This window comes from Urocitellus parryii, chromosome 1, assembly GCF_045843805.1.
Source record: "Urocitellus parryii isolate mUroPar1 chromosome 1, mUroPar1.hap1, whole genome shotgun sequence".
In the NCBI taxonomy this organism is placed as follows: Eukaryota; Metazoa; Chordata; class Mammalia; order Rodentia; family Sciuridae; genus Urocitellus; species Urocitellus parryii.
The window spans coordinates 217,404,991-217,426,626 of record NC_135531.1 but is presented as its reverse complement, the minus strand read 5'-3'; the positions used below and the strand labels follow the sequence as shown (position 1 = coordinate 217,426,626).

At 34.3% G+C, this 21,636-nt stretch overlaps 1 protein-coding gene across 2 annotated transcripts in view; it reads left to right on the top strand.

Annotated features, from left to right (window-relative positions):
* Fign (fidgetin, microtubule severing factor) overlaps positions 1-21,636 on the top strand; it is a 120,135-nt gene that overhangs the window by 884 nt on the left and 97,615 nt on the right. The window contains exon 2 of one of the 2 annotated variants that reach the window (XM_077798565.1): positions 39-208. The exons of the other annotated variant lie outside the window; for it this stretch is intronic. Coding sequence (XP_077654691.1) covers positions 184-208 — 25 coding nt within the window. The 5' untranslated portion in view covers positions 39-183. The remainder of the gene's footprint in view (positions 1-38; positions 209-21,636) is intronic. 2 annotated transcript variants of the gene reach the window in all.

The following is a 21,636-nucleotide window of genomic DNA, read 5'->3' as shown; positions in this document are numbered from 1 at the left end:
TGTTGATGTTGCTTTCCCCCTTAATTATATGCATGTAGGTTAAATGAATACCTGACGAAAGGGCCCACGTTTCAAGGCAGTGACATTTGATAGCTGAGAGGAAAAGTGGCTTTAATGAAAAGCAACCTTTGGAATTCCTGCTTGTGAGAAATCCAATTCAGCTTTTTGTGCTGCCAGCAAGAAATGATCAGTAGCACCAGTGTTTATGGTATGTCAGTTTTGGAATTTACTTCCTTTGCATCTAAATAGGAAAGACAAATTAAATAGCATGATAAAACCATTGAAGACTGCTTGAGAAGCAGATGTTCATGATACCTAATTCTTTTTTATTTAAAAAATGTATATGTTTATTTTAATCTGTCACCATGCTTTTTTGCGTTTGTTATCACTTGTTTATGTATTTTAGTTTTGATTAACATATTACTTGAGTCCACTTTTATTGGGTTTAGCTGTAATCCTGAAGTTGCATGTTACTAGTAATGCACTGCATAACGGCTGAAGTCAAATAGTATGTAAATTAGTTAAACTCAGTGTGGGTTTTTTTTTTTTTTTTTTCCTTTGAGGAGGTGGGTGGCAGAGGGGAGAGGGCGGGAGTGTGGAGAAAGATTGCTAACTAATGAAAGTATATATATGTACACACACAGAACTGGGTGAAATTCTCTTTTTCTTTCTCAACCTATCATTGCAATTTGGCTATCTGCTCTCTTGATGATTGCACTTTGTGGAGTGATCGGTTCCTCTGTGTAGTTTTTTTGGGGTGAGTGAATGAAGGTATATCTTTTACATAAAAACAGACTATATATTTTCACTGCTCAAAGTCCTTATTCCAAGGAACAGTGGTAATTTTTTTCCTTGCCATTTACTTGTCTGCCTGTCAGCGCTTTTTACTTTTAACCTGTGACAGAATTAAATAATCAGGCACTGAAATTGACTTCATTTGAAATTGCTCTTTCCTCTTTCTTTGGGAAAAAAAAAAGTCAGTTAAATGGAGTGAGAGGGGTTTTCAATGGCTCTTGTGGCTGAGCTGTGTGTACACTGTGTGATATTCAATTAAGACTAAGAGGGAACAACAACAACAAAAAGATGTTAAAGTGTTTTGCATAATCAAAGGATATGTCCACTTTAAACTGTTTTTCTTTTTTGTTGTTGTTGCTGTCTGTTACATTTATTCCAACACCATGAATTTCTCCCGCAAAGAGAGAAAGAAGGAGAGAATGTGAAAGAAAGAAATAACAGGGGGGCAAAGCTGCCAGGCATCTGTAGTGTGGCCGTGGTCACTGCTCTCTCATAACACAAATGTGAATACGAGGAAAGGGACTTCAAGACCCGTGCGCGACATGCACTTCTAGTTGGACCCTGGTGACTATAGAGCTAAACACACACCGCTCTACACGACAGAAAGGATTTGATTGAATTTTGCATTTGGAACTTGTTGACTTTGAAGCGATCAATAAGAAGACTGTTTATTTTAGATGCACATAATTTGCCCTAAGAAATGTTTTAAGGAGGAGAGAGCACAGGTTTTTTTCCCCCGGAGCTGTTGGAGCGAATGGGATTGCCAGATGGGCGATTTCCCTCTGTGATGTTAAAGCTGTAATATATATTCAGAGCAGATTGGGCTGCTGCCTGTGATGAGGAGGATATTACATTTATAAATTTTAAATCGGAGCTCGGACAATGTGCTGAGAGCAGAAATTGGATGGTTTGACTGTTCACCGTATTGATACTTAAATGTGATTTCTGGGTAGTAGTAATAATAATCATTGTAATAATATATAAAAAACATGCTGGCATAGCAATCATATAATTCATGACATTTAACTGCAGATGTAAATGTGCAAATTGCTCCCCCCAAGTCTTCTACTTACTATTAAATAATAGTCACATAATTTATTTCTCTGTGTGTTTAAATGTCTGATGTGCAAATGATGTTCATAAGGAGGAGTCTTGTTATCACACACTAGAATTTTTTTTTGGGGGGGTAAGTATATGTATGCACAGAGAGAGAGAGATACACAGGAGACACTTGTGTATATGTAGAAAGTGGTATTTGTGACTCCTATTTTATAATTCTATTACTCGGATTATTTTTAGATTTTGTTTGTCTCCAATGTGTGGCCTAAAGGAAACAGCTATAAACCTAAAAGGCTAGAAAGTGGGCAAGCACTCACATTCTGGCAGCTCTGCTGTTGCAAATTAAAAGTGTGTTGTGGTCAGGAAATGAAAGCTACAATGTCTCTTTTGAACAAGTCGTTTATCAAGAGAAACATCTATCAGGGACTGCCTTGTCACATTGATCCTCTAAAAGTTAGGTCCGAGGTGGAAGCTGCTTTGATGTTTTTGATCCTAAATTTAATACAACAGAAAAAAAAAAAGCAAAGATATTTTGACCAGTATAGATTTCTTTTTAAAAAAATGTTTCCTGGAACCAACAAGATCTATTTATTAGTATTGTACTGTGTGTGAAGTTTTCAAGCCATCACAGTTGAAAGGCTGAAGGGGAAATCCCAGGCTTCATAAACTTGATGATAGTTAGAATATACATTTGTAATACATTCAGCTTTTTTGGTTAATATAGACATTTTGGAAATAGATTGTTTGAAAGAAAAATTATTTTGAAAAATTGTTTGGAAGACTATGAAGAGTGTCAGAGTTTTTCATTCATTTAAATTTTAGAGTTCTCTCTTCACTCCCTCTTCTATTTCTTTATTTCAGTTTACAAACTTCATTTTGTTTGTGACAAATTTGCTTTTATTTGGAAAAGAAACATTTTTCCCATGGAAACTGTGTTCCCAAATATGATTGTATACAGCACTTCTATTGTTTATTAATTGTGCATGTGGATACTTATCAGTATAAGCTACATGGACTACAAATTCTTTGGAATTTCAGCCTGAAAATAGAGGTATCAGATTAAACATGTCATATATTCTTAAATACTGAATACGTTACATCTATTATTTAGAATTCAAAAGGTATTGTTAAGGAAATGACCAAGTTTAAAAAAAAATTGTGAAAGCAGTTAAGAGCAGCCTGCTTATTTTTGGAGGCAAAGATATGAAAGAAGTATTTCTTCTTTGAAATAGTTTTTAGATACTTGTCTTATACTGCTGGTGGCTACTTGTTTTTTCATGTAGGAGTGTTAAATAAGGAGAGGAGAGTGTGGTGGGAGTTTTGAGAAGTGTAATACTTGCTAATTAATCATGTCTGAAATGAAAGAATCATAGCAGGGTAATAAAATCTCATTGTTGTTTTCCTGGAAGAGGGTTAAGACTTCTGTTTGGAAGCTGTGCATGTGAGTTGACTTGCTTTGCTTTTCTCCTGAAAAGATAGTTTATAGGGTCTCCTTGCAATTATTTCAAGAAATCTCTCTCTTTTTTTTTTTGAAAAATTTTTTTTCTACTGACTGTATCAAATCTGTAAGATTCTTAAAACTATATGTGATATCTTCTAAGTGTAAAGAGGATTTTTTTTCTTTATATTTAAGATTCCTGCATCTGAGTTTCCAGTGCTATTTTTTTTTCCATAGATAGAAAATCTTTTTGGTTGTTTTCATTCATGTTAAGAACTTTGGAAATCATTTTGTAGGCAGGTACTTCTGATACAAGACAGCAGAAATTTCATTAATTACTTTTAGATAATACAAGTGTATGACCAAAGGGGAGAAAAGAATTAGTATTTTCAAGAACCATAGAGACAAGCTGTATTATTACTTGCCATTTCTAAAATAGTTTAAAATATAAGCCAGCTGAAAAGATAAATGAATAATTTATTAGAGGTGAATTTTCTTTTTTCCCCTAAGCTTCAGTTTGCCACTTTTTAGAATTTAATTCCTTGCTTAAGTTTTGCATAGAGCCAGATCCAAAAAGTTTGAGTCTCTACAATATTTTTCAGAATTCTCATCTCAGGTGTAGACCGGCTGTGCCAAGGCTTCCCTTTTTGTCTGTGTGAGTGTTTAGAAGCCTAGAATGTTTGCCTAATTCAGTAATCAGTTTTAATGGACCAAATCAGCAAAATTATTACTGCATTTGAAACAATTGCAGGCATTTATGTTTCAAACTTTCTAATTTCTTCTAAGAACCTTGGTTTAATAGAAATGTTTGCTGTTTTACCTTTGATCAATATATTCTTGAGTACAAATTTCATATGCTATATTTATAAAGTACTACATTTATTGTTGTCAAGCTAGTAAATTTAATTACCAGGAATTTAAATTGATTTATAAATTTTTGATTGGGGGAAATTGTTCTGCAGACATTTGCGGAAATATTGACTACGTTACTGATGGGCAAGACTTGATTAATCAGCATATCTGCTTTTCTTTGAATCCTTGATAAATTAGAATAAGTAAATCATACAGAAAATGATGCAATTTCCTCCCTCAATTTAAAAAACTTAATATAATTTTCTCTTTCTTTTGAGATAAACAAAAGCTAATGTTTTACTAATCAATTGAACTTGGAAATTATTTTTTGGAACCACTTAAAAGCAAGTTCAAATAATATTAACCTATACACACAGAACGATGATACCTAAGTTGTCCTTTTTGTTTGTTTTATTTTCTTTTTTAATGGAATTTTTTTTTTAAGACTGCAAGCATATGTTCAGTTTAGCACCCAATATTGTTCCTGGTTTTATCTTGTTACTTTTTCTTTTTTCTGATCATTTTTTTTATTATTAACTTTTCCATTTAATTCCTGGTAGAAAACTCAAGCATAACTGCTTTGATATGGTTATTGATTACTGATTCTTTTGATTTTTTTGGTGTTATCATTTAAAAGGCAATTATATTTGAGAGATGCTTACTTAAAAAAAGCAGGTAATAGAAATAAGGAATGGGCAAAAATATGGTTAAAATATGTTGTATTGGTAAGTTTGAAACAACTCAAAAGCAGGTGAGTGTACTGTTTCCTTACTCCAACACCACAGGTGCCTGTTTAGCTCTGCCTTAGGACAGCACATCCTCTTGCAGCACCTGTTGACAAGACCAGTCTTTGCTGAGGCTGAGGAGGCAAAAAAGATAGGTGATCAGTAATCATCAAAACACAAAATATCATATGGCACTGTCTGTTAATGGTATTTACATATTTTATGCAACAAATCTGCTTGTTGTCTTGTTATTTGAATATTGACACTTCGTTTAACATTGCATATGGTGGGCTGTTGTTTCAGGGTAAATCAGAAGCAGGAAATCTAGAGGAGAATTTAAATTCAGATGTATTTATGATAAATATATGTATAAATGGATATGTTTGCTCATATTTTAGCTACTGTGACTTTCACAAACCATTTGTAGTATCAATTCTTTCAATCATTTTTAAAACTGATACATCTTGAAAGTAGAATGCATGATTTATTATATGAAGGCCCAAGGTTAAACTTTGTTTACCCCATAACTCAGCTTAGGTATTTGTATTTTTTTGTTGGGAAAACTTTTTTAGGAAGATTGGAAAATTTGCTTCTTGTTAGAATTTTGTTCTCATTTTCATCAAATGAATAGCTTTTATTAAAAGTCATTAGTGGTATATGATTTACTAATACGTAATTATGATTTACTAATACGTAATTTAAAATAAAGTTTTTTATTTTTTTGCCACAGAATACAAAATCTATTTTTTCAAGATTTTTTGTTTTTGTTGATGCATAATACAGTTGTACACAGAAGTGGGCTTTTTGTTACATATTTACAATATTAACATAATTTGGTCAATTTCCCTAATACAAAATTTAAAATACCTAAAAAGTATTTTCCTCTCCTTAGAATGTTATTGTTGAAAATACTTTACTTCTTTCTAATGAATTTTGATTTCTGCTGATAATTTATATTCTTCTATTCTACTTGTGGATATATTACTGGGAGAACAGAAACTACACTTTACTCCACCCATCTTTGTTTTTCCCCACTCAACTGTTTGCCTTATGTTAATTGGTTGCTTTTTAAATAACTGACAATTATATGTCATACACATGCATGTAAATGCATCTGAGAATGAGTGACCTCTACTTTCATGCATTGGTTTGGGAGAAAATGTTATTCATGGAAATGATAACATCCAAAATAAAATTTAAAAAATAATGCAGTGTGAAGTCATGAGTTTCTATATAATGTAATATACTATTTTTTTGTGTGTGTGTGATTACTTTGACTTGTTTTTCTTCCCATCAATCAATACTGTCACCCTCAACTAGAACCAGCTACATAATTTCTGGGACCTAATGTAAAATTAAAACGTGAGGTACCTTGTTCAAAAGTTATTAAAAATTTCAAGACAGCTACGGCAGAGCATTCAACCAGATGAAGGGTCCTTCTGTGAGTGGAGCCTGTATACCTGAATGGAGCCAGACCTGTATTCACCACCTGCCAACTTTTCTCTTGGGCCATCTCTGGGGAAGGCACTGGGCTTCCTACCTGAAGACTTACTATTCATTCCACAGTTATTCCAGGTGTCTTCACTTAAAGAGATACTAATGGGAGTTGTGTAAGAGAATTGATGGAAAAAAAATGGATCTTTGGGTATCTCTCCCCGCCCCCCTTTTTTTTCCATGAGCTGGTACTTGAATTATTTGTTTTTATCCTAGGCTGCCCTTTGCCTCATCTATTTCTGATATATCCCATGAATTTTTAAGTAAATATTCTTAAAAGGAACTTTGTTTTTAATTGTTTGCAGACAGGTAGATACTTAAGTACTTATTCCCCAAGCTAAGAGTAATCATAGTAGAATTATTTCAGTGGAATTTGTAATAAGAGCCTGGGAGGTTCTATTGCCAGGTACCACATCTACCTCCTCCCAAGGACAGAAGCACAGGTGAAATAAGTATTTTTAATATAGAATCTTAAATTATCTAAATATATAGAAAATTCTAACCATTTGCAAAACTAAAAGCACAATTCATTGAGTGACAGGAAAGAAGGGCAAACACAAAAATAATTACCTTGTTATGATAGTATCAGTATTGATATTTTGACATTAGAAAGTGGCATTGTAGCTATATAAACATGTGGTGACAGCTGTGTTAAAGATGAAAAGTAACTCTTTCATGCAGTGATACAAACTTTGCAGCATATGATATTCAAGTTGTGAACTCAGTTTCTCAACTTAATTGTAATAACCTCCTTCTCCCTGAGCTATGTTGACCAGGTATGAATTCTACTTCCCTTTGATTTGCATAATCTGTGCAATTTTGGGTACAAAACACCCTGTAGTTTCCCAAGGTACCTCTCAAGCAGATCAAGATTTATATTGCGATACCTAAAGCTGAATTTTGAAGTCAAGCAGCTTTTTCAAATCCAAACTGAGATATGCTGGAATGTCCAGAAAGTCTGGATCTGAGTGCACTTGAAGTTGCACCATTTATTTTCAAAAGAGAGTTCTTACATCAGATGACTCTGCCAGGAAAGGAAATATCAAAGAGCTGGAGAAAAGTATTCTTTTATGTATTCCAAGACTGGGGTGGAGGTGGGGGCTTTAAAGATATTTTTGAGGAATAAAAAAAAATTGAACTTATTTTGAATGCCTTGTCAGACTTTGTGGTAAGAAATACTATATATGACACCTTCTCAGAAGAGAAACCTTTTCTTTATCCTGTGTAATAACAAGGCATTGCTCTCTAAATTGATTTGCACTTTAATGAAACAAAGTTGGAAAATAACTATTGTAACACTCCCATTTAATTAAAAATTCACCCCAGAATTTAGGATTTTTTTTTTTTTTGCATTAAAGCCACTGTGAACTTAGAAATATTTTAATAGGTAGTCCCATTCCAAATTTTAAAATGTTCTGTTTACAAATTCTCTAGGACAATTTCAATTGATGTTTTTTTTTTTCCTACCTTAATCCTATTCTCTAGTATATTCTCATATTCAATGTTCAACTTGAAAAATAATAAGCCTGGAATCTGGGTAAATATGTGGCAATGTGGTCCATTATTATGGCAAAAATAGCTGTTTTATTTCTCCTGTATTTGCTTCTCTTTTTCTATTTCAAATTGTAGCTAAGACTAAATACTTTCTCTTAGATCATATACCTCAATGATGCTAAATTGTAAATCTTAATTAGGTATGATTCACTGATTTTAATCTTACAAGATAATTATTCTGAGTAGGATAAAAAGGTTCCCATAATATTGAAGGCATTTTCATTATAATCCCCATTTTAAGATCAAACAAATACTATTAAATAAACAGAGTGCTATTAGTCTTTTATGTTTAATAGTTAATACTCTGAATTTAAGTGTATGGATGAAGAAAGGAGGGTATTGATAGACCAGTCTTACTGTTTGCAAACTTTAAATCCTTTTGATAAATTTCACTGCTAGGAATTACATGGATATAAGGACATTTTAAAAATAAAAGTTACAGTTTTGATTATCTAAACGGAATATGTTCTTGTGCATGTGCATAGATACATTTCTTTGTGAAGGTATTGATGTCAGGGACGCTTTTGGTATTTCTTTATGAGTAATTAGGTTAACAGGGTTAGTTAGAAAATGTATCCATTCCTGGAAAATGAAAAATTACATTCAAGCAGAGGTAAAAGAGTAAAACATATTCATGACTTTAAGTACTTAAAAAGATATTTTATGACTCATTTTTACAGAATAATACCCAGTATGTAACTTGTTAAAAATAATAGCCATTTTTTTTTTACTTTTTAAAACACATCTGTATTGAAACTGACTTTCTGTCCTTGACTCACAAATCTGGAGCCAATTTTAGGCCCAAGATACAAAATATGTGGGTCATATCCCCCCTACCCCTACCATAGTATCCTTGGCCAGTGGTGTTAGTGCAGAGTTCTCTTTTGAAGAAGAGGTCTGCGTTACTCAAAAGATTAAGAAGCATTAGAGGGGGGATGCTGATATGGAATTGTAAATGACTGAATCCTAGTCTGACATGAGGGGAATATCACCAGCTTTTAAAATTTCATACACCTATATGGACATTGCTAATTTTGTTTTTTCTTGGGGGAGTGGAATTCTAAGTGTAATATGAATACAAAGAGTATTTATTCCCTAACTTGGAAAATATGTTTTGGGTATAACAACCAAAACTCATTATTGGTATAAATTTAATCATGTATGTTAAAACAGTCGAGTCATAGGTACATCTAGTCTGAGCTTGTGTCTCTTTAGAAAAAAATTGTATAATAAGCTGAATCTCTTTTGTGTTTTTTTTTAAATAAGTGTAAAATGTTTATCAATAATATTTAAACAATTTAAGTATTAGGAAAAATCTAATATAGAAAGTTCTTTATTATTTTTGTCTTTAATAAATCCCTCAATGAACATATTCAGTATAACAGTGCTTGTTTTGTTTTGCGCTTTCTCTCTCGTTTTATTCAGATTTAGCATCAAAGTAAAAAGACCTCACAGGGAAACCCAAGGAGCACAGTACAATGTATGCTTTAGCTTTGTTTATAATTATTTTTATAATTATGGGTAAAAATCTGCAATTTTGCCACAATCTAATATTTCCTTGAAATTTATCCTGCCAAAATGCCCCATCACTAAACTGTCATCTGGGAGGTGTTGCAGATGTATAATTGTAATGCATTTGTGTACCTCAATACATATTTTTAAAAATATTATCTGTATTTTCTAATAGCCAACTCTGCAGGAATACTTGCTTAGGGGTAGGAGTAAAAAGTTTTTCTGCCTCTTTTTTTTTTTTTTTTTCTATTTGTGTACTCAACAAGAACCCTGCTGTCTCAGTCACTCTCCCACTACTGGATTGGGATTCTAATCTTACCACCTACCTGTGTACTGTTTTGAGTGACTGGGACTTTTTTTTTTTTTTTTTTTTTTTTTTGTACTTATCTGCAAGGCTGGTTATTACTTGATCATCTGGATAATCAAATTTCCCTTGAGCCATCAGTATATGATATTTAGACCACGAGAAGGTAGTTTGAATCAATTAAGAGGATGTTAGAGTGTGTAGTGGAGGAGGGGAAAGGCAAGTAGCATTTGTTGTCTTGGGCAAACTACCCTTTCTCATGAAAGGCAACTTGTAAGAATGGGGGAAACAGTTAAAAGGAAAGAAAATTAGGGAAAGTTGTTGAGGCAAGGCTAAGGACTTTTTTTCATGGGACTGTTGCTAAAAATGATATTAGCAATTTTACAAATCAAATCCTAAAATAATTTTGTGCAAAACTGATCACTTATTAGGAATTAGTGACTAGTACACATGAAATAGGATGCAGTATTATAATCTGAACAAATTATGATATCCTTTTTAAAAATGGCAGATTCCAAATCACATTTTGAATAATGGAACTTATGATCATCTACATGAAAGAACTATTTATTCCCTGCTTTACTCCCCATAATTTAAATAGGTATAAAAACACATATGCCTTTAAAGATTATTCATATTATTCTGAGAATCTTTTTTTCTTCCCCCAATATCCTCAGTTTGCTTAGACCAATAGAAGAAAGTCTACTAAGGACTGAGATGAACCCTTTTTAGGGCTTCTTTTGGAAAGAAATGTAGTTATTTCTATTTGGGGTTCAGATTATTGAAATAGATACAGGTATTATTTGATTTTATCCAAGCAAAATTTATTGTTGATTTTTTAAATTCTACCTTAAAAAAGAAAAAAGAAAAAAAAAATCCAAACAAATGAAGTAAAATTCTTTTCCTTTAGCCCTACCCTAGACCAGTTAAATGGAGTTTGGAGGAATGGCCTGCTTCTTCTCTGTTTTCCAGGTGATTCTAAAGTAAAGTTAGGATTGAGAATCACTTCTCTGAACCATGAAGTTTCATGAGCTCCAGAACTTTTCTGTGTTTAAAAAACATTTCTTTCTGGTTTGAAGTCATTAAAATGGGATATTCAGTCTGAATTGAGCATCCTGATGACATATACTAGAGATAGTTCAACAGCTTCTCTAGATTCCTCCTACAGTGGACAGCTAAGAGGGCCTCAGAAAGTTACAAGAAGGAGGAAAAGTGTCAACAGAAGCCCCAAGGCTATGGTATTCTTACCCTGTCAAGTCACTCAGCCTTTTTGAACCACAGTTCTCTTTTTCTGAAAGAGGAGTTGATTCAATGACTAGTAAAATTTCTTGCAGTTCTATATAACTAATTCTTGCTTTGTCATGGCCTAGTGAATTTGAGTAACTTGGAACCTTGCTAGTGGCCTATGACTGATGAAAAAAGTTTCTGTTTCTCTTAAAGAAGCTCAAGAAATTGTTCTGGAGACAATGAAAGAAGATCAAGGACTTCGTTAAGTCCTTCAAAGGGGATGGCAACTATTCATCAACTATGCTTACTAATTGGTTGCAAACAACAGTGTCAATAATTCTAATATCTGGAAAGTTGATGAATATTAATTAGATGATACTTTTTCTTCAGTGAGAGATTTAAATGAAAGACTGATAATCAGATTAATTTAGGCATCGGAATTATGGACCTTAAATACTATCTATCTATCTATCTATATTTCTCTCTCTATATATATACATAGATAGTATTTATATATATATTTATATATGTATATATATTTATATATAAATTAGGGTGAAAATTGGACCTCCACCAAAGTGATTTTCTCTTTCCCTCTTTTCTCTACTTTACTTGGTCTTTTTACTCCTGGAATACCCTTCTTCATCTGGTGAAATCCTACCACTACTTTGGTATCCAGGCCAACAGTTGGATCATCTGTAAAAGCCTCCATGAGTAACAATGATCAGGGTCAATTCTCACATCTACTTAATATTATCTGAATATTTTAAAAATATCTTTTTTTGATCATTATTTTTCTTTTATACTTAATCATGTTTCTCTTTTAGGAAATTGTAAATTCCTTGAGAACAGACACATCAAATCATTCTTAATTTAGATCTCCTGAACCTGTGTATATTGTATAAAGTCTATAACAGGTGTTCAATGAATATTTGGTAAATGGAATTGATAAAAGCTATGGAGACTGTCACTTTGTTAAATTTACTTTAAAAAATCAAAAGACGCCTCTGAAAATATTTAAAGAACAAAGCTATTAAAATTGTGTATTTCATTTTAAAAATTGAAATCCCTAAATTATTATGTAATTACTAAAGACACATTATAACTCAGAAAAATAGTTTTGTAATTGTATACCTGAAAATAAGCCTATAGTCATTCTAATTTTATGTCTCTGGATAGGAGGGCACTTAAGTTATTTTATTAAAGCAACTTTATGATGTTGTTTTTAAATCCCACAAAACACAAATTTCGAACCTGCTTTGATTAAGGGCTGTAACAAATAGCATCAAATCACTGTTATGAACATATTTAATTTTTTTCTCATGTATTTCTTCTCAAAAAACAATTTGTGAGTATAGAACAATGAGACTTACTGATCAACTTCATGCTAACATTGGGTTGATTGACATTTGCTTATTCAGCCTTTGGTTGAGCATGGGAAATCAGTAGCAACTTGGGTATTTCTTTCTATTTTGCCTTTTCTCTGATAAATAGGGAGTAAATTTGTGCCTTAAAGATACTAAAAGCAGATTTTGTGGGAACCTGATGGTACTTATGGTGATAAGGTGTGAGATGCAAACTAGTTGATATACAATTGATTTGATAACTTTCTGTGACTCTGCAGTTTGTGAATGTCTTTGCTTAACATTTTAATTGGCACTTTTTTGTTCTCTTTAGCATCTGACACTATTAATTTATTTTGTACTAAATACTGGGCAGTTAACAATTTATCTGAGATTACACCCAATGACCTCTGTCTTCTTGTGGTTCAATTGCTTTACCAGTTGGGTTTGTGGGCTTGGAGAAGGATCAGTTTCTTTCTCAAATCTGTCACTTAATGTTACAACAAATAATGTTATGAATATTTTCTAAGGGAAACTCCATTTGACATAAAGTTGGAATTATAATTAGTCAACACTATTTTATAAGGTTTCTATTTCATATTTGTGTTTCTAAAGCAAGAAAATGCACCAGAGAAAAGCACTTGTTCATACATCTTCATCAAAGAACCCAGAAACAAAACAACCCCCCCCAAAAAAAATACAAAAACTTTATTGTCATTCTTTGAAAAACACCATTTTACTAGGGAAACCCATAAACTCATAACCTTTATTGAAAGCTCACTAGTCTCCTTCTAATTTGGGGTCTTCAGAGTGAAAAGTTTTAGATGCTATCTTACCACTTCATGTTGAAATGCAAGTTAATCTTGTATAGTCTGTGTGGAAGAAAGCATCTGTAGTGCTGACTGCTGAATCTGGCTTATGACAAAAATATGTCATTAAGTGAGTTACAGTGGGACACCTTTTGCTTAGTTAATTACATTCAAGACACTGCCATCTCAAGCAAAGAGCTTAGACAGTGATGAGTACATTATAGGTAGAATAATAAAGACTACAAAACAATATGTTTAAAGTAGCAAAAGAAGTTTTGCAGTGTGACTACAACAAAGACCCATGTGTTTGGTTTCTTTGTTAAATCAGTTCCTCTGGTTTTCTGGCAACCATTCCATGAAAAACTAGTAAGTTAAAATTGCTAAAATACAAATTCAAATCCATCAGATTGAGAGTCAAGACCAGGAATGCTAAAGCCTTCTTCTAATGGTTGCTTGCCAACAACCATACTAAATCTAGGGAATATTTAAAAAGATAAAGACTTAATATTGTACTTGATTTATAATCAGTAACTTGTGGGTTTTTAAATGAAGTGGATAAAATTATCCATGAAGTATTTTCTTTGTACCTAAAATGCCTTTTGTTTTTCACATCGGAATATTGGAGGATGCCTCTGAGAGGGTAGTGATATAAATTGTTACCATCAAATATGGTTAAAAGTCAGTGGTCAATGGTTTATTTTGTTGCAGGTTTTTTTTTTTTTTTTTTTTTTTACTCCTCATATGCATAGTTGACAGCTGTTAGTATTTGAATTAGGAGTAGAAAAGATAATTCTTGAAGAATATAAACTTTATATTTGTTATATTGTCTTAAAATCTAAAATCAAAATTTTTTTCAGGTGAATACAACTGTGTGTGTGTGTGTGTGTGTGTGTGTGTGTGTGTGTGTTGAAACGTGATGACACTGAGAACACCTTTATTCTGAATTGGCCAGTTGGTAGTTCCATACAGATATCATCTAAGTGAACCAATTTAAATCCCTCTCCAGATCCTTATCTAAGTGGCACAAGTCTGTCTGGCAGGTAACACCTATTTGTCCCTTGAGGATTAGATTTGGTTGACATTCAGTCAAAGTACTAGTAAACAAGATTTATGTGAAATTAATTAAACTGGAATTGAAACGGGAATTACAATTCACCCGAAAGTGGATTGGATATATTTGTCATAAGTGCATGAACACAATGCTTTCTGTTGGATACTTTTGTTTAGAATAAAAACTAATCACAAATAAACCACTTAAAATTTACTTTCCTAATATAACTGTTTTCTTTGAGTGAATGACCACACCTCTGTTAGTACTCAGTCTTTGTCCAGGGTATAGTTTAGTCATGTATGTATCCTTGAAGAAATGTAACATCTTTCACAAGATTTTGTACAAGTGAAATCAGATACCAGTTTTTATTGCAGGACCAAGCCTACAAATGTTTCTCTTTAAAGCCATTTTTAATAGAAACAGTAAAGTATAAATCATTTAAGCAATTACCTGGACATTGTGGAAATGGGGCTTGGCTTGTTCTCTAGCCCCAGATGTTTCCAGATTCCAGTAATAACACAGTCCAGATATTTACAGCTTAATTTTCTGTGCATGTGCACTTGTCCACAAATGGCTACTATTTCCCATTTTCTATTGGACAACTGGGCTACTTATAGGTAGAGAAAGTGATTTCATTATGGGTAATGACAAACATTAATGGTTATAATAAGTTCCTTTTAGAAACTTTGATCACTTTAAAAATAAAGAGATTAAATTTTAGAGGATTTTACACTATAGAATAAAATAAATTATTCAAATGGCCTTTTCCTTTATGTACGGGGATGGACATAACCTCTACCCATTCCTCAAAATTATATTTAATCTTAATATACTCTCTGATAAAAGTCATTTTTTTTTAAATGAATCTCCTGGCACTGGTTGGGTTATCATGTAGGCTGCTAGTTTTCTTTGCATCACTACCCCAGAGTTTTTCTTCTTTTTACTAGAGACTAAACAAATGGAAAACAATGATTGGTAACCATCTGCTGTGCAGAAATTTCACATATAGCAGTTAACTCTATTTTATAAAACAAGACCAAATGAGTGAATTATACTGTTGCCAGTAAATAGTAACAAGCACTAGAGCGTTCCTTTGGACAAGTAGGAACATAGGGAGCCAGCATTTCATTATAGGAAGTCAGTTAGTTGGGTTGGTACAGATATCTGTGTATGCATACACACAGTGCATGTGTTAAGAACCTGAATATTTCCTCCCTTCCTTCTCCTGTGTCTGAATTTTCAATGCTCCCCCCAACACAAATGCCAATAGAGTAAATCAAGAGTACTGTAGATATAAATAAATCAATTTAATTACATCGTTCTAAATCTATTTACTTAAAAATTGAAGTTAAAATCCATAAAACTATGCAGAATAAAGATTCATAAAACTATGTAGGCTTCAGATCAGAATCATGGTTTTCTTAGCTGAGCATGTTTTAATGATTAGCAGCTAACCAATGTAGCTTTAAATCATTGTCTTGTCTTATCCTCTGCTTAAAAAAAAAAAAAAATACCTTAACTGGAAATCAGATTGACTAAATGTTGAAAAGATATTGACAGGAAATGATTACTCATGATGCTGTTGAAGTATGCATACTGTATTGAGGGAAGAGTTATTATGGAAGAGACAAAAGTAAGGAGTTAGAAAGAATTTATTCAAATAGACCAAGTAATACCTAATTTTATAGTGAGCAGCATAAAATATAATCAGCCTCTTTCTATATAATGTATATATATACATATATATATGTATTTAATAGAGCAGTATATGTACACTCAAAATGAATGTATTCTCTCTTTAACTTTCACTTCTTTGATACTAGGATTTTGCCATACAGCAAGAAAAGTTGTTTAAAATGGGCAGTATATTGAGTTCAAAGGACCCATACAGTTCATAAATTCTCTGGTGTCTACTGGATTTTTCATCAGGGAGACTTCCAATAAAAATGATCTATTTTAGAAATAATATTGTTTAGTAGGTTGAAATGTGGTGTAATAAAATTAGACCTTCAGTCTTCTAAAGTTACTACTTAGACGGCACCCTTGGGATGGTAAAATGGCTGTATAAGCAGATGAATCAGACAGTTCCACTGATGGGTACATTTGTCAGTCTCTGTTACAGATATAATATATTCTTATATCTGTAATCCTGACACTGTTACATCCAAATGAAATCAACATGAGGTTGTCATCTTTAAGCAAATATGTTAAGTGTTGTCTTTTGTGCTTTGGATTTGAAAGAAAGGGGCCCAGGGGAGGCAGCATCATGCAAATGGAACAAATCCCATTTCTTCTGAGCTGTGCTGTTTTTCCCCTCCATGGCAGCTGGCTGTGTTATCTTTGTGTGTTTCTCTGAGTGCTGACAATTCTTTCAGTGATCTAAGTTAGGGCACATTAGAAAGTGGAAGCAGCTGTCTGTCGCTATACTGAGAGACGTGTTTGCTCTACTGCAAAGATGAAGGACCATGAATCCTTGACACACTCTCCCCTCCTCCCCCCTGTACTTTCCAACATGATCAACATTCAGACGCACAGATTGTCTGCTTGGACAGTTTTTTGTTCTGACTGACAGCATCTGGCATAGACAAATTTAAAAATACATAGCATGCCATGCTTGGAATTGGAACATCCCTTCTTTATTAATCTTCTCATTTAAACCATTCATTTACATTTCAAGAAAGGTTACAGCTTGATATGGTTGAAACGTTGATTTTTAAATGAATAACCTTCTAATGAAATGTCTTGAATGAGTACCAAGCAGCTAGTCTTCATTAAAAATTACACCCGATTAACACGGCCTTGAAAGCCTGAGAGGAAAGGGATTTCTTATTGTTTTAATCCACAATGCAATCCGGTGTTTACCTTTCTGGCACAAAGCGAACAGAAATGATGCCCATACTGGAAACACTTCTGATATTGAACACAACTATGATATCACCCTTAAGCCGACAAAACACTTGGCCTTGTTTAATCAGCTTTCTTTCCCTCTGAAAACCCCCGGAGATGTTGAAAAAATTATAAGCATCACCCAAATATGCCTCTCTCAAATCCTCTCTTTCTCCATGCCCCACCCCTCCCCCATCCCAAAATACTATGTCTCTGTGTCCAACTCAGGAAAAAAAGAAGCTTATAGGTTTTCAGATGGAAGTGTAGACACAACACTTTAAGATGAAACACTCTCCCTGGCTCCAGGATGGTGGTTGCATACATATTTGTTTGCATTACTTTAGTACTAAAACATCACAGTGCAAAAATTTCTATCTCATTCACCCCTGCACACATTCACATTTCTTATCCATTCTAAATTCTACAGCCAGCTTCAGCAACATGCTTGTCTAGCATTTATGTAAAAATAATAGGAATGTTGGCCCTCCCAGTCAGTCTGTAGACTTTGAGTCCTGGGCTGGGGTGAGTAGGAGAGGAGAATCCTTTTACCATATGTTTCAGACTTTCCCACTGTAGATTTCAGTATAATATAACCCCTCAACTCCAAGTGTGGAGTTCTAAGGGTATATGAAGGGAGGGGTGGGGCAGAATTATAATTCTTTTTTAAAAATAACTATTCTAGTGCTGGGTGGTAAACAGGTAAAATAAATGTGCTGGATAACTTGGGAAAATAAGCTTCAGAGAGCAGTTCAATTAACAGTTGTAAGCAGAAAAGGTGATGCATTTTCTCAGTATGAATAAGAGGTCACTTGCTTTAGGATAAATTTTGACGAATTGCAGAAAAAATAGATGCTGAAATCAAAATGAAAACAGATTGCAGTTTTATATCAAAGGCACTTTTACCTTCTTCAGTGTAAGGGAAAATGACACATTTCCCCCGTGGATTGTATATATTACTTTTTAAATTGTGCTAATTTTAAAACTTTGAACATATTTCATTTAAAGAAAATAAGTCTTGGAAATTAACATAATCTTTGAATCTGGAGTCAGATCTCCACCTGCTCTTCCCTCAGATCCTGGCTCTGTAAATGTAAGGTAGATAATGTTTGGATGCTGTTTTTCTTTTTCTTTTTTTTTTTTCCCCTTTCCTCCCCAAGAAATTAGTGGCCAGAAATCGAAACTGAGCAGATCTAGTTCTAGTGTTTGATTTCTAGTAAATCTTATATAGTGAGCATTTTAAATATAAATTACTTCATTTGTCATTTTCCATTGTGATTTTTTTTTTTAATGACCACTTTTTAAAGGTAGTGTCAATGTGCATCTGTAAGCCAACTGGGAATGGGTTGCAATACAAAATTCCCTCGTGTAAAAAGCCAGGTTTAGCAGTAATGCTTTTAATCTGGACTTGTAGAGGATTCAGGAGCATCCATAGATCTGCTCCAGTAATTACCATACCCCAAGTGGCACTGGAAGAGACATTTGCCTAAAAACTTGATGTCTTCATTACGCTGTTTACATTTTAATTAGAAACATGAAAATTACTGATTCATACAGACAGCTATAGTTTAAGTGGTTTCATTCGCCATCCAATAAATCATAAAAAAATCCCCACAGTTGGCATAAATAGTTTACTAGGAATCATTCATGGGAATAATGTGTTGGCACTATAAGCTGCTTAAAATATGTTTTTATTTTACCAGAGGTAGAATTTGCATATAAATTAGAGAATGGCATTTTAAGTTGACAGTCATTTATGCAGAATACCACCCACATGCAAATACATATATGGGTGTATGTGCAGACTTTCTTTGACTTTATAGGTTTTTGCGGTATCGTGTGTATAGATATATACCCAACCTAGCCTATCAGTTTTAAAAATGCATGTCCTCTTTTTAAGGCCTTTCAGAAATGCTGTGGTTGTTCTAAATATGCATGACCACAAACACATCTTTTATCTGTTGGGCAACATTCACTTGCAAGAAGGAAAAATGTTTATTTCTGGTGTGCATATGTCTTGGAAAGAACTAGTTGTTTCTTTTGCTCATTTATTCCCTCTTTCCTATCTCTTCTATTCTTCTCAACTTTTGCATGTCCTGTCAGTGCTGCTGCCCTACAACCGCTCCCACTCAGGGCTGAAGCAGGGTGGCTGTCAGAGTCCATCCCTGAGTCAGCAGCACATCCATTGCCTGCATCTTGCGACAGTCAGTCATCCAGTTTTCCCCTCCCCAGGGGACAGGCGTCCTCCTCATCAGCGAGGAGGAATGACCCCTCTGTCTGGCTTGCTTAAAATCCCGAATCTCCCCACATTGGTGTGTGAGTTCAAATCCCCCCTCCTAGAGGCAGGGCTGGGACTCCAGCTAATGACTCTGAGATGCAGAGGGTCAGCGCACTGGTGAGCTGGAACACTGAGGCATTGTGCGAGCCGAGTTGTACATTTTTCCCATAACTGCAGACTCCTCTCCGTCCCCTCCCCTCCCCTCCCCAGTCCTTTATTGTAGATCAATATTATGCAGAAATGAACCAGGAATAACCACAGACATTAAAAGGCATTTACCTTTTTGTTATCTTTGTTAGAAAGTTATTGGCCATGGCCAGAGGAGGCTCTGTTATTATTTTTTATTTGTTTATTGTTTTTTGGATGAATGGTAGCACCCAGTGACTGAGCACTTCCATCACTGTAAAACTCATACTTTAGGTCCACATTTATTTTGCATTTTAGGCCTATGGATAGGCTACATGTTAAAGTGAATTTTAGAAAATATTATGTAGGACCATCTATCCATAAGTGTTTCAACTTGAAATGCTGTAGCAGTCATTATTTTCAACTTTTGAGTGTGAACAGGTTACACTGAAACTTGTGCCGCCTGGATGGTGTGATTTTTGCAGATAAATGGTTGTAAGATTAATTCTGAGAAGCTGCTTTAGATGATAAATTTTGTGCCTCATTTCCACATCTTTGGGTTTGCCTTTTTAAATATCTAGAGAATTGCCAAAGTTTGAATGTACTAATCAGTATTTTGTATTATCTCCACTATTTTAAATTTTAATAGAAAGTCACCAGGATTGCTTTCATGGTGATGGAGGTAATCAGACCAGGACTTTGAACTTTTTGTAGTTCTATGCATTTACTAGGCAGACTTCCTGCTCATATCCATTAGTGTAATAGTGAATTCATGGGCATATGCTTACTGGTTTGCTTTGCATTGCCTATTTTGGGGGATCATGTGGGGGGCAGGCAGGACACTTATTAGATCTCTCTACCTCCTAGATGTGATTAGACACAATAGTCGACATCTGTAAGGACAGAAACATGCTGCTTACTTGTACACACGGCAAAATTCTAATAGTCCTGTGCTGTCTGGTAAATCCTGTCTGCTTTATGCAGTGTGGCCCGAAACAGTTGTGTGGTAAGGGAATGCTGGCTGCTGGCCAGCCATTGACTATGAAATCCTGGGTACCTGAGAGCTTATCAGTTCTTTTGCTTTGTAAAAGAAAAAAGTGATGAAAATGTTGGTAAACTGCCATGAAGGTTTAAGGCTGCTGGAACAAGGAGCCGTGTAATCAGATTGGAAAATGGAGCTTGAGATTCTCTGCATGGAGAGCAGCCCTCTGTGGACCCCGTGAGCCGCTGTGCAAGTGCCCGAGCTGACCACTTTGTTAGCAAATCAGCTTGTTTGCTGCAGCAGCAGGGTGGAAGAGACCAGAGCTTGTGATGGTATGTAACGGAGGGAGAGCTCTCTCGCATGGCACAATCTAATCAGCTTGCAATTAGCTCAGGCTCTACAGTCACCTTCTTAATTTTCTTTTTCCCCCTTCTTTGTGTTAATACCGTGCACTTTAAACAATTAAATAAGGGAAGTAATCCTTCAAGCAAATCAAAGCCATCCTTTAATTTTATCACCCTGCTGAAAAAGTATCAGGTGGTCCACTGGTCTTCATCAGATGCTGAAAATTCTTCAGCTCACTGTAGCATAGAGGGGCTTTAACAAACTGAGGTTGAGGATACTCTTTCAAATGTCTTAGCAAGGGGAGGGGGAATGGAACACCATTTAAGCTAGAATTGAAGTTAAAATTGATGTGAGGGGGGATAAGAAATCCCTTTTCGTTTATATACAGTTGTAAATACCTTTTGGTTTATATACAGTGATGCATCTATTTTATATTTTTAATAACCAGAGGCAGGCTGCGTGTGTGTGTGTGTGTGTGTGTGTGTGTGAGTGTGTGTGTGTGTGTGTGAGTGTGTGTGTGTGTGTGTGTATAGAGATTATGTGTATATATCACATTCCATATCCTTTATGCTGCTGTTTATTTAGGCATTTCTATGCAGCACCTTTCTGAAGGCTCTAATGACATGGCCACTTGTACTGATAATTCTACTACTTCACCTTTACTGAACTTGATTCACTAAGGTTTAAAAGAACAAGGATATCATTGCTGATCATGGGTGTTACTTGTTAATCCTTTAAAATAAAATTCAGATCCTTTGTGGGAGAGGTGAGAAGAGCAAACCATAGATTTGCAAAATCAGTGCAATAGTTTTACATTATACTTAATTCAAGGACAGTGACTTCTCTAATACTACTTAAA